This window comes from Scyliorhinus canicula, chromosome 6, assembly GCF_902713615.1.
Source record: "Scyliorhinus canicula chromosome 6, sScyCan1.1, whole genome shotgun sequence".
Taxonomy (NCBI): Eukaryota; Metazoa; Chordata; class Chondrichthyes; order Carcharhiniformes; family Scyliorhinidae; genus Scyliorhinus; species Scyliorhinus canicula.
In genome coordinates, this window is record NC_052151.1 from 177,851,429 (window position 1) to 177,870,806 (window position 19,378).

Sequence of the window (19,378 nt, forward strand, 5' to 3'; positions counted from 1 at the left end):
AAAATGCCTCTCCCATAACAGGTTATACATCCACGGTCCATGGGCCTGAGAACTCCCCCTCTGAGGCGTCCTGTGTCTCCATCTCGGAGTCGGAGTCCGCTGCCTCCATCACCTCGGCGTCTCTATCTCCACGCGGTTCTGTCACAACCTGCGCAGGCTTTGAGTGAGGCACCAGGGGAAGATTGTGAGGAAATCTCTCCACTGTGTCTGGTCTCTGTGGCTGTAGAAATGAGCTCCGAGGGCGGGGAATCATTGGAAGAGATGGTTTCCAGGACCGAAAGTGCTCTACATGCTTGCAGTAGAGACGACCCTGGGTTTGCACCTGGCAAGAGATAGGGCCCGTTCGACGAAAGATAATGCCAGGGACCCACTGGGCACCACCAGCAAAATTTCGAACAAACACTGGGTCACCAGGCGCAAACTGCCGATTCGGCCGATGCCGAGAAAAACCATGTCCCTGCCGTTCTTGAGTGCGGCGTACTTTTGCGCCAATGTCCGGGAAAACCATGCTAAGGCGGGTGCGGAGTCTCCGGCCAATTAGGAGTTCCGCAGGAGCTACCCCAGTCACTGCATGTGGAGTGGTCCTGTATGAAAACATAAAACGAGCCAATCTCGTGTCCATAGACCCGGAAGACTGCTTCTTTCGGCCTCGTTTGAATGTCTGCACTGCGCGCTCCGCCAACCCCTTGAAAGGCGGATGGTATGGAGCAGTGCGGATATGGCGTATGCCGTTCATCTTCATGAACCTCGCAAACTCCTCACTTGTGAACGGAATACCGTTGTCCGTGACCAGCACCTCGGGGAGGCCATGCGTACTGAAAGACAAATGCATCTTCTCGATTGTTGCACAGGACGTTGTGCCGACCATCTTATGCACCTCTAACCATTTTGACTGGGCATCGATTAAGAGAAGGAACATGGATCCTTGAAAAGGGCCGGCGAAATCTGCATGCAAGTGCGTCCAAGACCGCCCTGGCCATTCCCAGTGATGTAGGGGCACGGCCGGCGGAAGCTTCTAATGTCCTTGGCAAATGGAGCAGTTTTGGGCCTTCTCAATGTAGGTGTTGAGGCCTGGCCACCAGACATAACTCCGGGCCACCATTTTCATTTTGGTCACACTCGGATGCAAGTCCCTTAGTATCAGCTCCTATCCTTTTTCCAGGACAATCACACGCATCCCCCACAAGAGGATGCCATCTTCCCTGCTAAATTCTGACAGCTTGGAGGAAAATGCCTGCAACTCGCCTGGGAGCTGTCTATGCTGCGCACCATAAAGGGATATGTACCGAACCTATGACAGGACTGGCTCCGTCTGGGTCCACTCACGGATCTGTGATGCCGTGACAGGCAAGGTGTCCATAAAATTTAGGGTTGCAACCATCTCACCGGCCATGGGGGTCGACATGGGGCCAGTCGATAAAGGCAATCAGCTCAGTGCATCGGTATTCGCTATCTGGGTTCCTGGTTTGTGCTCCAGAGAATACTCTTAGGCAGCGAGCAATAAAGCCCAGCGCTGGATCCGTGCGGAAGCAATGGGTGGTATTGGCTTATCCTCTCGGAAAAGCCCCAGCAGAGGTTTATGATCAATCACGATAGTGAAGTGGCGGCCATATACGTACTGGTGGAAACGTTTCACCACAAAGACCACCGCCAGGCCCTCCTCGATCTGCGCGTACTTCGTTGCTGCAGTCAATGTGCGTGAGGCGAAAGCTATCGGCTGCTCGGTCCCATTCTCCATCTTGTGGGACAGGACGGCCCCAATACCATATGGGGATGCATCACATTTGACGAGCAACGGCTTTCCAGGATCATAGTGGGTTAGTAACCCAGACAACGGCAATTGTTGTTTTACCCGCCGGAAAGCGGTTTCTTGCGGCTGACCCCAATCCCAGGTGTGATTCTTCTTTAGCAGAAGGTGCAACGGGGCCAGCGTAGTTGCCAGACTGGGGAGGAACTTTCCGTAATAGTTTACGAGGCCGAGAAACGAACGAAGATGCGAAGCGTCAGTCAGGGCGGGGGCCTGTTGAATCGCGCGCACCTTCTCTGCGATGGGGTGCAAACCTTTGCGGTCCACCCGATAACCCAGGTAGACTACTTCCTTCGCCTGAAAGACGCACATTGTGCGATGTAAACGGACTCTAGTCTCTGAAAAGCGTCTAAGGACAGCCTCCAAATGTTCCTGCTCCGACGTCCCTGGAATCAAAACGTCGTTTAAGTAGACAGCAACACGCGGTAAACCTCTCAAAATGCCCTCCATGACACGTTGAAAACTAGCGCAGGCAGAGGATACCCCAAAGGGCAACCGTGTTATATTCACAGAGGCCCCGGTATGTATTTATAGTTTTATAGTTACATATGGCCGGGAGGCAGGGTCCAGCTCCAACTGTAGGTAGGCGTGACTCATATCTAATTTTGTGAACGAGAGTCCACCTGCAAGCTTCGCGCAGAGATCCTCTATGCGAGGCATTGGGTATCGGTCGAGTCGGGAAGCCGTATTCACTATAAGTTTATAGTCGCCGCATAAGCGAACTGTGGCTTCATTACAGGTACAATTGGTGCTGCTCAGTCAGCGAAACAGACGGACCTGATAATACCCACGGTCTCCAAACGAGTGAGCTCCCCTTCTACCTTCTCGAGCAAGGCGTAAGGCACCGGGCGCATCCGGAAATAGCGCGACGTGGCTCCTAGTTCGACTTGGATACGGGCTACGGCCCTTTTTATTTTCCCCAAACCGGGCTGGAATACATCTGGGTGCGGTCCTAGCACCTCAGTCAACCCTCCAGAAACTGTTTGGAGGATGTGCTGCCGCTGCAGCTGCAAATGGCTCAACCAGTCCAGATCCAACAGGCTGGGCCCCTTGGCCACGCACATGATAAGTGGGAAATGCCACTCCTGGCGTCCATAAACAACAGGGGTCATCGTATTTCCTGCAATGTCCAATGGTTCCTCCGTGTAGGTTGCCAACCTGGTCTGTGTGTTGGTTAATGTAAGGGTCTGTATACCCTGCTTGATGCAGTCGAATGTCCTCTGGGCGATCACAGAGACCCCTGCGCCAGTGTCCAACTCCATCTCAAGTGGGGGACCATTGACCCGTACTGTCACTTTAATGGGGGCCACATGGGGAGCTGCCACACAATGCAGCTGCAGGCAGTCGTCCTCTGTCTCCATGTCCTTGGGAGTAGTCGCCACAGGTTCATCCAAATGGTACGTCCCCTGGGCTGGCTCCAGTTTCTGTCGGAACAACGGTGCCTCTGGCGCCTCTAGGACCAGCATCTGTGACGGGGTCGTCGCCTACAAGTCTGACACGGACATGGCTCCTCATCCATTGGTTCTGGAGAAGACTCCCTTCCGGGAGGAACGTCCGACGGCCACTGGCGTCGATCCGGACATCAACTCGACCAAGGGGAGACGCTTTTGGATGGAAGGGATTGCGCCCCAAGGCGTGCACTTCCATTCCCTGTAGACCCTGCACTCCCGTTCTGCGCTCTCTCAGGACAACACTATTTGAATGGCCTGTTGAAAAGTCAATGTTGGCTGAGCTAACAAATTTCTCTGGGTGGCATTGTTAATACGCAAACCAAACGGTCGCGTAACATTTATGACAAGGTCTCACCATAGTCACAGTACGCCACAATCCTGCGTAGCCTGGATAGAAACTCGGCAAGGGATTCTCCTGGGGTCCTCTCAGCGGTATTAAACCGGTAACGCTGGACTATCATGGATGGGGTTGGGTTAAAATGTTGCCCCACTAAGTTCACAAGTTCATCAAACGCCTTGGTGTCCGGCGCAGCTGGGTACGTAAGGCTCTTAATCACCTCAAACGTATGCGGGCCGAAGGCGGTGAGCAATATGACCACCTGGCGCTCGTTTTCGATGATGTTGTTTGCCCGGAAATAGTAACGCATCGTTGTGCTGGTTCCATCTTTCCAGCGCAGCATCAAAAATATCCAAACCTCCATACAGAGGCATGGTGTAACAGAAAAACAATTTTCAACCTGTATCCAACAAAAATCCAGGGAGGTGGCTTCAGCAGCGTAGACAGCTATCCACTTTAACCCTCGTCGCCAGTTTTGTGAGGGCCACGAAGAATCCAGCATGAGTTGAAGGATAGAAAGAAATAACATTTATTTACAAGAACATATATATACAACAGCAGCAGTAACTCCCTTGCTGCTCACTCCTCTCTAGCTGGTTCCATACTGGCCAGCTTTATTTATGCAGGGAGTCTGCTAATGATTTCTCCGCCCTCCTCATTGGGGAAGCTCATACTCCCAAAGGATTGTGGGATTGCCATTAGTCCCCAGCCAGTGGTAAGCAGGCAGGTCATAACATCGACCCAATCCTGCCATCTCCGGAATCAGTCTGCTGAACATTCACTGCACTCCTTCTATGGCAAGTATATCCTTTCTTAGGCAAGATGATCAAAACTGCAAACATTACTCCAGGTGTGGTCTTATCAAGACCCTATACAGCTGCGGTGACACATCCTTGCTCCTGTACTCAAATCCTCTTGCAATGAAGGTGAACATGCCATCCGTCGGGACCCAGACCGGCCAACCTTCACAACCCACAATGGCCAACCTTCGCGATCTACACCGGTTGACCTTCATGACCCATGTCACCCAAACTTCAAGACCCATAATTTTCACTTACCTTTAATGTTACAGGTGAGCCTGCTTGGTCTTCACGATCTCATTTGCTTTGTCATTCAACGTTACATTTCTTTGAAGGACTTAAGCTGATAATTTAAGTTCTCATTGCATCCGTTGAAAAAAAATCAAGAGATTTATCCTCGAACTCACCACGCTTAGTCTTCAAATGCTTTTGACATTTTGAGGGTTTTAATCTTTCACTTGTCAGTACTTTGCAGCATATAACACACATGAGCTTTGCATCCTGATTTGCATTGGCACAATTAATAAACCAGTACCACAAGAAATCATCTTTATCTTGCTTCGTTCCTGATTTCAGTTTATTCTTCATGGGTTGTTCACCAGAGGCCCTAGAGCTCACACCAGCACTGCTGGCAGCTACAAATTGGAGGAATCTCTCTCGCATCCAGAGCACGCGATGTCAGTGTACAGGGCGCGTGGCCTGCTCTCTGCAGCTGCTTCTGGAGAGAAGACTCCCATCGATTTTTTGAAAAGAATCTCCTCCTGGGTCAGCTGACATCAGGAGGAACTGGTCTGCCTCACTGGACCCCGAGCCTGAGCACTGCTGAGGGGGCATGCATGCCTGGGACCGCTGGCATCCTGAAAGCCGATCACGACTCTAGCATTTTCCCTACTACTCATGTTAGGCTAACTTGGTTTGTATTTCCCTTTGTTCTCCCTTCCTCCTTTTTTAAATAGTGGGGTTGCATTTGCCACTCTCCAGTCTGCTGGGAATGTTCCTGAATCTACAGATAATTGGGAGGTGACAACCAATGCATCCACTATTTCCATGGCCACCTCCTTTAGTCTTCATTAATCTTTTTCTTTTTGCACACACCTATCAGAAAAAAACTGATAAAATTGGGACTGATTTCACTAAAAATGAAGAGAAGGCTCAGGGTTGACCTCTCAGTTGTATTTAATATTTTGGAAGGCTTTGACAGAGTAGGCATAGAGATGTTTCCATTTGTGCAGTAGACCAAAACTAGGGCCATAAATACAAGATATTCACTAATAAATTGAATAGAGAATTAGGGAGAAATTTCTTTACTCTGAGAATGGTGAAAATATGGAGGTCACTACCATAAGGAATACCATTTACACATTTAAGAAGATAAATACGAGGGAGCAAAGAATAGAGGATTATGCTAAATTAGGTTAGATGAAAGGAGGTATTGCAGGGCTTGTGTGGAGAATAAGCACTTTTTTGGATGCCGGACCAACCCCTAATTTTTGTTAGAATACCAGGTTATAAACCCAAACAGTTTGCAAAACTTTGAGGAAAGGGTAATACCCCAGGAGTGATGACTCTGACCAATAGGTATATTTTCTGTTAAAACAAACTTTAATTTAAACACAGAATTAACCACATCAATATCAAGGATATAAATTTACAATTAACAGTTAAACAGTTCTTACATAAAGAGAAAAACTTTAACCCACTATCTTCACCTGCTACTATATATATTCCAATAAAGCAACCTAATAGAGTTCAAAATCCACTCACAAATAAAGTTATCAATCAAGGTTACTTGTTGTTACTTGTTCTCTGTATAGACTTTTGGAGAGAGACGCTTTCAACCTGAAAATCGTCTGTCTTGTCAGACTCAAATCCTATGGCAAACTGCTGTTCAACGTAAAGTCTTCCAGCAGACTACAACACTACAGACAGACCTGGAACCTCCCGTTAATTACATAATCTGTATCCCAATCAGATGTTCCCTGATCTGCTTATCTAGGACTAAACACCAACCCTCAATAATTATCTATACTCCAGGGAACCTCCAAAAGCATAAACAATATTCCAATAACCATTTATCTGTAAACAAGTAAATGATTAGATGCAACAATTACCTTACATTTACAACTCCTTAATCACAGCTTTAGAAGACACATTGCCTGTATGAGTTTTGAACCTAGTTTTTCTAAAATAACATTACTGCCACAAATATAATATATAACAATTTCTTACATTCATCACAACTGACATAGACCAGTTGTTTCTGATGCTGTAACAAAGCATTTGCAGAGTGTAGGGACAAAGCCATTAATGTTACCTTGCATAATTTTCAAACCTTGCAATACACCTGAAATCAGAGCAGTAGCCCGCCAATAGTGTTTCTGATAACGATGTATGTGTAGCTAATTTTAAAGTAAATTGCTGACTTCAAAGTGAGTGTAGAACTGCCAATTTTCATAAATTCATTCTCCCTGTAGCATGCTTCAGTAATATATTCTTAGAGCAGCCGAAAGGGATGAAGGAATTAAAATTTGAAAGTGTACAGATTGATTTTCATGTGCAAATTTTATATGGAAAAAATATTGAGCTTCTTTATAGTGTCTTCAGTGTGCAGTGTTCCTGGAATCTTAGAATTCAGAAGGCAGCCGTGACCTATCGTGCCAGGTGTGGCTCTTTAAAAGTGCTATCGAATAAGTCCCACTCTCTGTCCTTTCCCTGCATCGCTGCAATTTATTTTTGTTTTCAATTAGTTATCCAATTCCCCTTTGAAAGTTATTATTGAATCTACATTCACCTCCGTTCCAGACAGTGCATTCCAGATCATAACGATTTGTTGACCGGACATTGGCTGAACCATTTACGCGAATGTAATTCAGCATTTTAAGCTTTTGTAAATTGTGAAGAGTTGATAAGACATATTGTACTTTTCTAGATCGCAATTTATGGTGGTACAAACCTTACTAGTAAGTTTTGATGTGTGGCTGTATTTTTGACTTACACTTTCTGATTGACTATATCTTGCCGCAGGAATCATGTGCAAGATATTCAACTGACTGAGTTCAACAGGGATAATTCAATACCACCAGTCCGCCACAACTCTTGGCAATCTGTGCTAGACCCTGGGATGAGTGACGACTCTGTAAGTATCTTGACGACAGGGCACACTTTGTCAAATGAATGGTTTAATGCAGTAGAATCGAATGTGAGCTGTAAAAAATAGCACATTTATTTCTGATACACAAACCAGGTGTACGTGTGCATATGTGTATATGCGTGTAATGCTTTGGTTAAAATAAACAGTCCAAACAGCAGTAGTTTGTAAATGATTCCATTAATTTCTAATTCAGAAAGAAGATCAAGGGTACCTTCTGTGAACAATTAGGAATTCCATCACTGTAACCCGACTTATCTACTTACATATTGGTAAAGGTGGAGCGACTCCTATTCAACAAGTGGATAGTACTTTGTCCATCAACTTCTGAAAAAGCTATTGTTAAAAGTTGTTATCAAATTAAAGGAATTAAGGGGCGGCACGTTGGCGTAATGGTTAGCACTGTTGCCTCATGGCACTGAGGACTCGGGTTCGATCCCGGCTCCAGGACATTGTCCGTGTGGAGTTTGCACATTCTCCTCATGTCTACGTGGGTCTCACCCCACACCCCAAAGATGTGCAGGGTAGGTGGATTGGCCACACTAAATTGCCCCTTATTTGGGAAAAAAAGAATTGGGTACTCTAAATTTATTTTTTTAAAGTTAGAGGAATTAAGGCAGCACCACTATTTTAAAATATGTTAGTTTTCTTTTGTTCTATATTTCTGTTCCGAACATCTCTTCAGCATGACCTCATTAATCCGATGAGTTTTGAGAGTGAATTTGGGGAAAATCTGTCTACTCAAAACAGCAATCTTCTTAGGTTGGTGTAAAAGAAATTGGACAATTTTACACCCAAACTAATTTTAAGGATTAGCAGCATTGTAATTCCTCATATTTAACAGAAAGACAGGACTGAGCTTTAAAAGGAAACTTCATTAAATTTTGAAGCAAGGTTGTGTGTTTCAGCTACATTATGGAAGGTGTTTTTTTTCCCAGTCTGTTCCTAATGATGTACTGAAATCTTTGCTTCATCCAAATAGGATCTGCCGACAAATCCTAAAGATGCAGAAGCACTCAAAGGTATTTGCACATATCCTTCAACTGCGTTTTCATCCCCCTTGACCCTCTGTCCTGAATGTAATAAAATTGTTTCTCCTCTGTATCTTGGTCCACAGACTGCTAAACCTAGCGTGGGTTACGGTGCCTTCTCTTAAACATTGATTCTGTTACAGTTATCTTCAGGCAACTTGACTCCAAAGAGATCCCCACATTTGTCTCTTACCCAGCCCCCTCTTTCCCCCAACCCCTAATGTTCCTTATACCTCCAAGGAAGATGGTCATCGAGTGGTCATCAGCTAACTGACAAGGGCAGAGTTGAACCAATTCCAGGCAAACGGTGGCTAACAGTGGGTTAGCCCTGCTGTCGCACGGCACCGAGGTCCCAGGTTCGCTCTCGGCTGTAGGTCACTGTCCGTGTGGAGTTTGCACATTCTACCCTTGTTTGCGTGGGTTTTGCCCCCACAACCCAAAGGATGTGTAGTCTAGGTGGATTGGACACGCTAAATTGCCCCTTAATTGGAAAAACTTAATTGGTTACTCTAATTTTATTTTAAAAAAACAGCAGACACCGTTTTTCACAGCGACCGGCGATTCTCCGGCCCGGATGGGCCGAGCAGCCTGCCGTTCCCGACCGGTTCACGACGGCGGCAACCGCACCTGGTCGCTGCCGTCGTGAACATGGGCGCCAAAGTGCCGTTTGAAGCTTGTGGGGGGCGAGAGGGGAGTGAGCACCATGGCCGTGCTCGGGAGGGAACTGGCCCACGATCGGTGCCCACTGATCGTCGGGCCGGCGTCTCAAAGCGACGCACTGTTTCCCCTCCGCCGCCTCACAAGATCAAGCCGCCACCTCTTGCGGGGCAGCGGAGGGGAAGACGACAACCACGCATGCGCGGGTTTGAGCCGTCGTGATGTCAGTCTCGCATGTGCGGGTTGGAGCTGGCCAACCTGCGCATGTGCGGCTGACATCACTTAGGCGACGCCGTCGTGTCATTCTCAGCGAGCCACCTTGACGCAAGCGTCAAGGCCCGGCGGCCGAGAGTTACGGAGCGCCGCTCCTAGCCCCCCGGGGGGAGGTGAATAATGTGAGAGGAGCGGCCTCCGAGGCCGTCGTGAAACTCGGCCGAGTTCACGACGGCCTTCCCGATTTTTAGCGGGAGCAGAGAATTCCGCCCATTACTTTAGTGTTTCCACATTTGAGCCGAAGGAGGTTTTGACTCATTCTGGATTTTACATAGAATGATATAGAATGTATAGCATAGAAACAAGTCATTCAGCCCAACTAGTCCATGCCAACGGCTTGTTTCTATAGGAGACTTCTCTTCCCTTCTAAACCAGTGATGGACAACCTATGACCTGGGGGCTCTGACTGGCCCACGAGTCATTTTGTTGACCGTTGCTCGCCCACAGGGTAGCCACATTTTGTTGATTTCCATTTGCGAAGATTTTCCCTACTGGTATGACTGAAGTGAAATGCATGGTAAAGCAAGGGCAGGTGCAGTGAGGTGCGTGCTGTTTGCAAACAACATTGACTGCAAGAGCCGTGCGCTCATTTTATAATTTGAAGTTTTTGACAGTTGTATTAATATACAAATAATTAAGCATTTTCTTTAACTCATTATGAAATATTCGGAGTGCATTAAATGGGGTCATAGTTTTTTTTTAAAAAAGATATGTATTGAAGTTTTACATTTTAACAAATAATGCAACAAAAGTCCCGGAATTATACAGCATCAAAACAAAAAGTAAGGCTCATGAATACAGAGCGGAACAGGAGAACAGCAATACAGTTGGGTCAATACAATCATTAGACATAACTTTATGCCTCTAAAACCCTCATATGCCAGGGTAGCATGTTGGTGCAGTGGTTAGCACTGCTGCCTCACGGCGCCGAGGTCCCAGGTTCGATCCCAGCTCTGGGTCACTGTCCATGTGGAGTTTGCACTTTCTCCCCGTGTTTGAGTGGGATTTGCCTCCACAACCAAAAAATGTGCAGGGTAGGTGGATTGGCCACATTAAATTGCCACTTAATTGGTAACAATGAATTGGGCACTCTAAATTTATATTTAAAAAAAAGAGCTTGCACATGCCTCGGAACCTCATAATCTCCCGCTTCTGTTTCGGAATGGGGAAATCTAGTAACAGCCTTACCTTGGCTGTTCAGGCACTCGCCCCTGTCCCACAACGAGCCCTAGGTAAGTCACGTTTGCTTTGGCAAACTTGCTTTTGGACAAATTGATGACTAAATTGGCCAACTGCAGTTGTTTAAATAACTCCTCCAATTGTCCTACATGCTCCTTCCATGTGTCACTGTAGACTACCATGTCATCCAAATAGGCCATGCAGTTAGACACCCTCGCTACTATTTGACGCATAAGTCATTGAAATGTAGCTGGTGCGTTTTTAAATCCAAACAGCATCACGTTACACTGATGCAATTGCCTTGGAGTTACAAAGACAGGTCTCTCTTTAGCCTGGTGCATTAAAAGAACCTGCCAATACCACTTTAACAAATTAATTTTTGAAAGGCATGAGGCACTGCTGATCCTATTGATATAGTCCTCCAACCTGGGATTGGATACAAATCAATTTTGGTGATGGCATTGACCTTCCGGTAGTTATACAGAATCGGGTTGTCCCATCCGGCTTGGGTATTTACACGACAGCACGGTAGCATAGTGGTTAGCACAGTTGCTTCACAGCTCCAGGGTCCCAGGTTCGATTCCCGGCTTGGTTCACTGTCTGTGCGGAGTCTGCACGTTCTCCCCGTGTCTGCATGGGTTTCCTCCTGGGTGCTCCGGTTTCCTCCCACAATCCAAAGATGTGCAGGTTAGGTGAATTGACTATGCTAAATTGTCCTTAGTGTCCAAAAAAAGGTGAGATGGTTACTGAGTTACAGGGATAGGGTGAAGTAGGGTGCTCTTTCCAAGAGCCGGTGCAGACTTGATGGGCCGAATGGCTTCCTTCTGCACTGTAAATTCTATGATTCTATGACCCCGGCTCAATTAAATGATTCTCCAACATGTATTGGATTTCTGCTTCTACCTGACCTAGTTTCTGTGGGTTCAGTTGATATGGATACTGTTTTATCGGCTTGGAGTGACCTACATCAACATTATGGTCAGTTAATGGAATGCACCCCGATGTGTCCCTACAAATATTCTAACGCTTTTGCAGAAGCCTTATGCGATCTTTTTGTTGCGCTTGTATGCAAGCTCAGTATATAACTTCTAGTATTACTGTATTTGTGATGCTCAATGAACTGTTGACCTCTTCTCCTGCCTCACTCTTACTATCTCTGAACTCTTCCGCTACTTCTACCACCTGACACACTGGTTCCTTCCTATCTTCTTCCCTACAATTATATTTTTTCAACCTATTTATGTGGTATAATCAGTCCGTCTTCCTGTGGTCTGGAGTATCCATTAGGTAAGTCACCTTACTCACCCTCCGAACTACCTATTAAGGGCCGCTGAATTTTGCTTTCAGAGCTTTGCAACAATGCCAGTCCCTCAGTTCCAGCTTGGAATGTTCAGGACCTGATTGTTTGTCTGCCAACATTTTCATTCTTTCTTAAAACCTTTAAATGCTCTTGGGCTCCCTGACATGTTCTTGTGAGTCTTTCCAGAAACATGAACACATAATCCAATGTTGAGGATTCGTCTTTTTGTTTCAGGAACTTACCTTTCATCAACTTTAATGGACTCCATACTTCATGGCCATAGACCAATTAAATGGGCTAAACCTAGTAGATTCATTCGGTGAATCTGTGGTGGCAAATAGTAAAAAATCCATTCCCTTGTCCTAATCTCTTGGATATTCTGACAATAGGCCCTAATCATGGTTTGAGAGTCTTATGATATCTCTCCAAAGCCCCCTGAGTTTGTGGGTGATAGGCAGTCGACTTTATTTGCTTGATACCTTAACGAATAATGTCCTGGAAACTTTTAGACGAAGTTAGAATCCTGGTCAGATCGCTGAGGACCCGGTTCGATCACGGGTCACTGTCCGTGTGGAGTTTGCATATTCTTCCCGTGTCTATGTGGGTCTCATGCCCACAACCCAAAGATGTGCAGGGTATGTGGATTGGCCACACTAAATTGCCCCTTAATTGTAAAAGAATAATTGGGTACACTAAACTTATTTTTTTTTTAAAGAATTTGCTCACATTGTACTTCCAAAGGTAGGCCATAGCATGTGAAGAACTGTGACAACTTTTGCACAACTACCTTAGCAGTAATTGTTCTTAAAGGTGTAGCCATCTGCTGGTCATATCTATGACCATAAGAATGTACTGACCCCTGCCTTTGTTTTAGGCAATGGTCCTATGAATTCTACCAATACCTGACTAAATAGTTCTTCAAACATGGTATGGGTATCAAAGATGCTGGTGTAATCACATGTTGCGGTTTACTTACTACCCAACAGGAATGACAGCTTCTACAGAATTGCGCTACATCCTTATGCAGTCCTGGCCAGGAAAAATGCCTGTTGACTGATGCCGGAGTCTTCCAAATGTTCACACGTCCTGTCATTGGTATCTCATAAGAACTAGGAGCAGGAGCAGGCCATCTGGCCCTTCTTGCCTGCTCCGCCATTCAATGAGATCATGGTTGATCTTTTGTGGACTCAACTCCACTTACCCGCCTGAACACCATAACCCTTTATTCTTCAAAAAACTATCCATCTTTATCATGAAAACATTTAATGAAGGAGCCTCAACTGCTTCACTGGGCAGGGAATTCCATAGATTCACAACCATTTGGGTGAAGAAGTTCCTCCTCAGCTCAGTCCTAAACATACTACCCCTTATTTTGAGGCTATGTCCCCTAGTTCTGATTTCACCCACCAGTGGAAACAACCTGCCCTTTATCTATCCTATCTATTCCCTTCATAATTTTATATGTTTCTTTAAGATCCCCTTCTAAATTCCAATGAGTACAGACCCAGTCTACTCAACCTCTCATTGTAATCCAATCCCCTCAACTCTGGGATTAACCTAGTGAATCTCCTCTGCACACCCTCCAGCGCCAGTACGTCCTTTCTCATGTGCTATCTGCAGTATTTGCTAACGATGTTTGGACAGTACCACTATCTGATGAATAACTGTCCATTCCTCATCCAATCCTCGATGAGGATGTCTCCACTTCCTCATCAGAACTCCGTTCTTAACATAATAGCACTCTGGGACACCCCAGCCTCAACTTCTGTGACAGCTGACTTTGCTAATTTATTTAACTCTGGGCCTCAATTAATGTGGCAGGGTGGTGCAGTGGTTAGCACTTCTGCCTCACAGCACCAAGGACCCAGGTTCGATTCCAGCGCCGGGTCACTGTCCATGTGAAGTTTACACATTCTCTTCGTGTCTGCATGTGTCTCACCCCACAACCCATAAGGTGTGCAGGTTAGGTGGATTGACCACAGTAAATTGTTCCTTAATTGGAAAAAAAAGAATTTATTCTAAAGACTCCGTGGGTCTCAATTAATGAAGCCCTACCAAACACTTCCTCGGAATTATCCTAATCCTCAAGGATAGTCTCAGCTATCCTACCATCAGATGATGGTGTGACTTCAATCTCTGGTGGGCTTTTCCCTGGTCACCACGCATGATGGGAAAAATATCTGGGAAACTGAACTGTTCTGTCTCCTTATCGTTCCTCGGACTCTCTGTAATCCTGTGTGAAGCTATAAACTCAGATGCCATGTTGAATGCCTCTACATCATTTCCCTCAAATTCTGGTAGGGCCTGTATAAACTTAAGCATATCCCCAATGGGTTCTGTTCTAGGCTTAGGCTCCCCTCTAGCTTTTGGCAGTTCTCCTTTAATTTCCAGCACTTTAAACTGGAACCCCCTCTCTAATTTCAACTTTCACATTTTGAATGTTCTTTCTTCATGTTTTTTCCACAACTTTAAAAAAAAAATTTAAATTCCCTCTCTTGCTCGAACTTTGGTGCACTGGGATTACTTCTAGTTAGTGTCTTTCTGAAGTTCCGGTTTCATTTTGGTACTTCTGCCCCCTCGGCTTGAGATGGCTTCCTCCGGCAAGGTTGTCTACCTTCTCTGCAGACTCAGCTTCATCACAGCAAAGAATGTGATGGGCACCCACTGCTTTCAGAACAATAAAGCAGTTCTTTCACTTCAGCAAACAAGAGAGGGAGAGAAGAGCATTCCTTTCACTTCCAAAGCCTAAATGCTTCTGCCCAGTTCTCTCAGAAAACGTTACGTAGGAACCAATCACTGACTGTTGTCAGGCAGAACACTGTCCCTGTCCAGCCCACTGGTTGTCAGCCAACCAGTCGATTCAACTCCCTCCAAACATGGTCCTTAAGATCCACTCGGTTCCAAAGAGTCTGACTTCTCCTTTCCAAAAACAAAACCTGGGAACACAGTGTCCTGACAAGCAGGCTGCTTCAACTGTGAGCTCTCTGTTTAAAAGCACATTCCGCTTCTGGGTCCACGGACCAAAATAATAAAATACTATAAAAGAAATGGGAACAAAGGAATTAAACAGGAAGGACTCTTACACAACACCTCCCAACTCATGATCTCCACTACCCAGGACAAGGTGCATGGGAAACACAACCACCCTCAAGTTCTGCTCTATATCTCTGGTCCAGATCACACACCATCCTGACTTGGAAATTGTTACTGTTCCTTCACTGTCACTGGATTCAATTCCTGGACCCCCATTTCCAACAGCATTGTGGGAATCACCTTTATCACACGGGCTGCAGTGGTGCAAAAAGGTGGCTCTCAAAGTTAATTTGGGATGGACATAAATGCTGGCCCTGACAACAGCACCAGCATGCAGAGGATTAATAATAAAGCTGAAGTATGTAATGTTTGACCACACAAAGACTACAAGGCTAATGTGGAAAAACATTTGTTCCAAGCTATAATTAAAGGTAGACTAATTGAAGAGCGAACCACACAAGTAACATTAATCCCGTGGTGTGAAGTCAATGTGACTAGGTATCAGAATTGTATTGAGCAAATTCTGTATTGACCATTGAAATGTTTAATGTTAGTAATGTGAAATATAGCAGGGTTAGTAAGTGGAGAAGGGGGACTGGGGAACTGTGTATGTAAGCCAAGTTGGCTGGGTGTGGTTATTGGTTGGGGGGGGTTATTTATTTTGTTGTTTTTTTTCTCTTGAAATTGTTGATAAAAATTTACAAATGCCTTAATAAAATGTTTCTTTTTTAAAAAAGTAACGTGCAATATATAGGCAATTGGAACAAAAGATGCCGTCCTTTAAATCAAAATTTTCTATTGATTTCAAGAGTTTGAAGAGGATTAAATGTTGAATAAAATACTCAATGCATTATTAACACTGATGATTTTGCATTTTCCAGAGAAAGACTTCAGAAGACTCACTGCACCTCAGAACAGCAGTGCCTTCTCACTTGAACCAACTTACAGGGTGCTTTCAATGTTAGGGAGAGAAAGAGAAGGTAAATACTCTCATCATCTCTACCTCTTCCTGTCTCCACTGATGGCAAGTGTGATAAAGTTTTAAAAGGGCAGCAAAACAGGCATGTCTGACCTCATTGCAATGATTCATCACTTTGAAATTTGCTTATTCTCATGTTATCTCCAATAAAGATCCCCCACATCACTTCAAAAAGGAGATCCTTTTATCCTTATAGCTGAGGCATTGGTCACAATCCTTCAATCCACTTTGGATATAGGAGTACTGAAGGATTGCTAATGCTATACTACTATTCAAGAAAGGAGGGAGGGATTAATCAAGAAATCATATGACTGTCAACTTAATATCAACGATGGGAAAGTTATTGGAAAAAATACTGGACAGTAAACCTCCATTTGAAAATCATAGATTAATCAAGGAGAACCAGCCTGTGTTAATTAACAGGCTAATCATGTCTGACTAACTTGCCTGAATTCTTTGATGAGGTAGCTGAGAAGATTGATCATGGTGGTAAGATGTTGCATATATGGACGTTCGAAAGGCTAATTATGGAGATAGAATTAAGGGGAAAGGGGCAAGCTTCTAGAATAGAAGGGTAGAATTAGTAGTCACATGGAACAATGTGGGTCGATTCAGAAGAGACAGCATGGATTTCCAAAGGGAGAATCTTGTTTAACTAACTTGCTGGAGTTTTTTGAAGAAGTAACAGTGTTGATGAGGGTAATGCTGTTGTTGTGGTTCACATGGACTTTCAGGAGGCCACTGCTACTTTTGGAAATCAGTTTAAATCTGATCTATTGTTCAGTGCCACGCAACAAACCTACGAGAAAAGTTATAGCTCATGGAATAAAAGGGACAGTGGTAATGTGGATACAAAATTGGCTGAATAATAGGAAGCAGAGAGTAATGGTCAATGGATATTTTTCAGGCTGAAGGAAGGTTTAGAGTGTTGTTCCCCAAGGGTCAGTATTGAGGACCCTTGCTTTTCCTGGGGACAGTTTCAGAGTTTGCAAATGATATAAAACTTGGGAAGTATTGTAAACTGTGAAGAGGACAATATAGAACTTCAAAAGGACATAAACAGGTTGGTGGATATGGAATCCCTTCAGTGCAGAAGAAGGCCATTTGGCCTGTTGAATCTGCACTGGCCCTCTGAGAAAGCACCCTACTTATGCTCATTTCCCTGCCCTATCTCCGTAACCCCACCTAACCCGCACAACTTTGGACACTAAGGGGCAATTTTAGCATGGCTAATCCACATAACCTACTGCGCTGTAATGTTCTATGTTCTACTCCCGGTATGGGAACAAGCATATATTTGGGAGGTAAGGTGGCAAAGTGGTTAGCACTGAATCTTTGGACTGTGGGAGTAAACTGGAGTACCCGGAGGAAATGCACACAGACATGGAGAGAATGTGCAAGCCCTGCACAGACAAGGCTGGAATTGAACCTGGGTCCCTGGCACTGTGATGCAGCAGTGCTAACCACTTTGCCACCTTATCTCCCAAATATATGATTGTTCCCATACCGGGAGTAGAACATAGAACATTACAGCACAGTACAGGCCCTTCGGCCCTCGATGTTGCGCCGGCCTGTGAAACCACTCTAAAGCCCATCTACACTATTCTCTTAGCATCCATATGTTTATCCAATGACCATTTAAATGCCCTTAAGTTGGCGAGTCCACTACTGTTGCAGGCAGGGCATTCCACGTCCTTACTACACTCTGAGTAAAGAACCTACCTTTGACATCTGTCCTATATCTATCTCCCCTCAATTTAAAGCTATGTCCCCTCGTGCTGGACATCACCATCCGGAGAAAAAGGCTGTCACTGTCCACCCTATCTAATCCTCTGATCATTTTGTATGCCTCAATTAAGCCACCTCTTAACTTTCTCTCTAACGAAAACAACCTTAAGTCCCTCAACCTTTCTTCGTAAGATCTTCCCTCCATACCAGGCAACATCCTGGTAAATCTCCTCTGCACCCTTTCCAATGCTTCCAAATCCTTCCTATAATGCAGCGATCAGAACTGCACACAATACTCCAAATGCGGCCGCACCAGAGTTTTGTACAGCTGCAACATGACCTCATGGCTCCGAAATTCAGTCCCTCTACCAATAAAAGCTAACACAACCGTACGCCTTCTTAACAAGCCTATCAACCTGGATGGCAACTTTCAGGGATCTATGTACATGGACACCGAGATCTCTCTGCTCATCCACACTACAAGAATCTTACCATTAGCCCAGTACTCAGTCTTCCTGTTACTCCTTCCAAATGAGTCACCTCACACTTTTCTGCATCAAATTCCATTTGCCACCTCTCAGCCCAGCTCTGCAGCTTATCTATGTCCCTCTGTAACCTGCAACATCCTTCCGCACTGTCCACAACTCCACCGACTTTAGTGTCATCTGCAAATTTAATCACCCATCCTTCTACGCCTTCCTCCAGGTCATTTATAAAAATGACAAACAGCAGTGGCCTCAAAACAGATCCTTGTGGTATACCACTAGTAACTGAACTCCAGGCTGAACATTTCCATCAACCACCACCCTGTCTTCTTACAGCGAGCCAATTTCTGATCCAAACTGCTAATCGCCCTGAATCCCATGCCTCCGTATTTTCTGCAATAGCCTACCGTGGGGAACCTTATCAAACGCTTTACTGAAATCCATATACACCACATCACACTGCTTTACCCTCGTCCACCGTTTGGGTCACCTTCTCAAATAACTCAATAAAGTTTGTGAGGCACGACCTACTCTTCACAAAACCGTGTTTACTATCCATAATCAAATTATTCCTTTCTGGATGATTATAAATCCTATCTCTTATAAACCTTTCCAAGACTTTGCCCACAACAGAAGGCTCACTGGTCTACAGTTACCGGGTTTGTCTCTACTCCCCTTCTTGAACAAGGGGACAACATTTGCTATCCTCCAGTCTTCTGGCACTATTCCTGCAGACAATGACGACATAAAGATCAAAGCGAAAGGCTCGGCAATCTACTCCCTAGCTCCCAGAGAATCCTAGGATAAATTCCATCTGGCCCAGGGGACTTATCTATTTTCACACTTTCCAGAATTGCTGACATTCCTCCTTATGACCTCAAGCATTCTAGTCTAGTAGCTGTAACTCCATATTCTCCTCGACAACATTGTCTTTTCCTGCGTGAATACGACGATAAAGATTCATTTAGCATCTCTCCTATCTCCTCAGACTCCACACACAACTTCCCACTACTATCCTTGACTGGCCCCACTCTTACCTTCGTCATTCTTTTATTCTGACATATCTATAGAAAGCTTTAAGGTTATTCTTAATCCTACCTGCAAAGCTCTCATGCCCCCTCCTGGCTCTTCTTAGCTCTCTCTTTAGGTCTTCCTAGCTAACTTGTAACT

At 45.1% G+C, this 19,378-nt stretch overlaps 1 protein-coding gene across 1 annotated transcript in view; it reads left to right on the forward strand.

Annotated features, from left to right (window-relative positions):
• Positions 1–19,378, forward strand: part of LOC119967677 (pecanex-like protein 2) — a 332,932-nt gene that overhangs the window by 42,247 nt on the left and 271,307 nt on the right. The window contains exons 3-5 of the mRNA XM_038800498.1: positions 7,420–7,531; positions 8,526–8,565; positions 15,898–15,996. Coding sequence (XP_038656426.1) covers positions 7,420–7,531; positions 8,526–8,565; positions 15,898–15,996 — 251 coding nt within the window. The remainder of the gene's footprint in view (positions 1–7,419; positions 7,532–8,525; positions 8,566–15,897; positions 15,997–19,378) is intronic.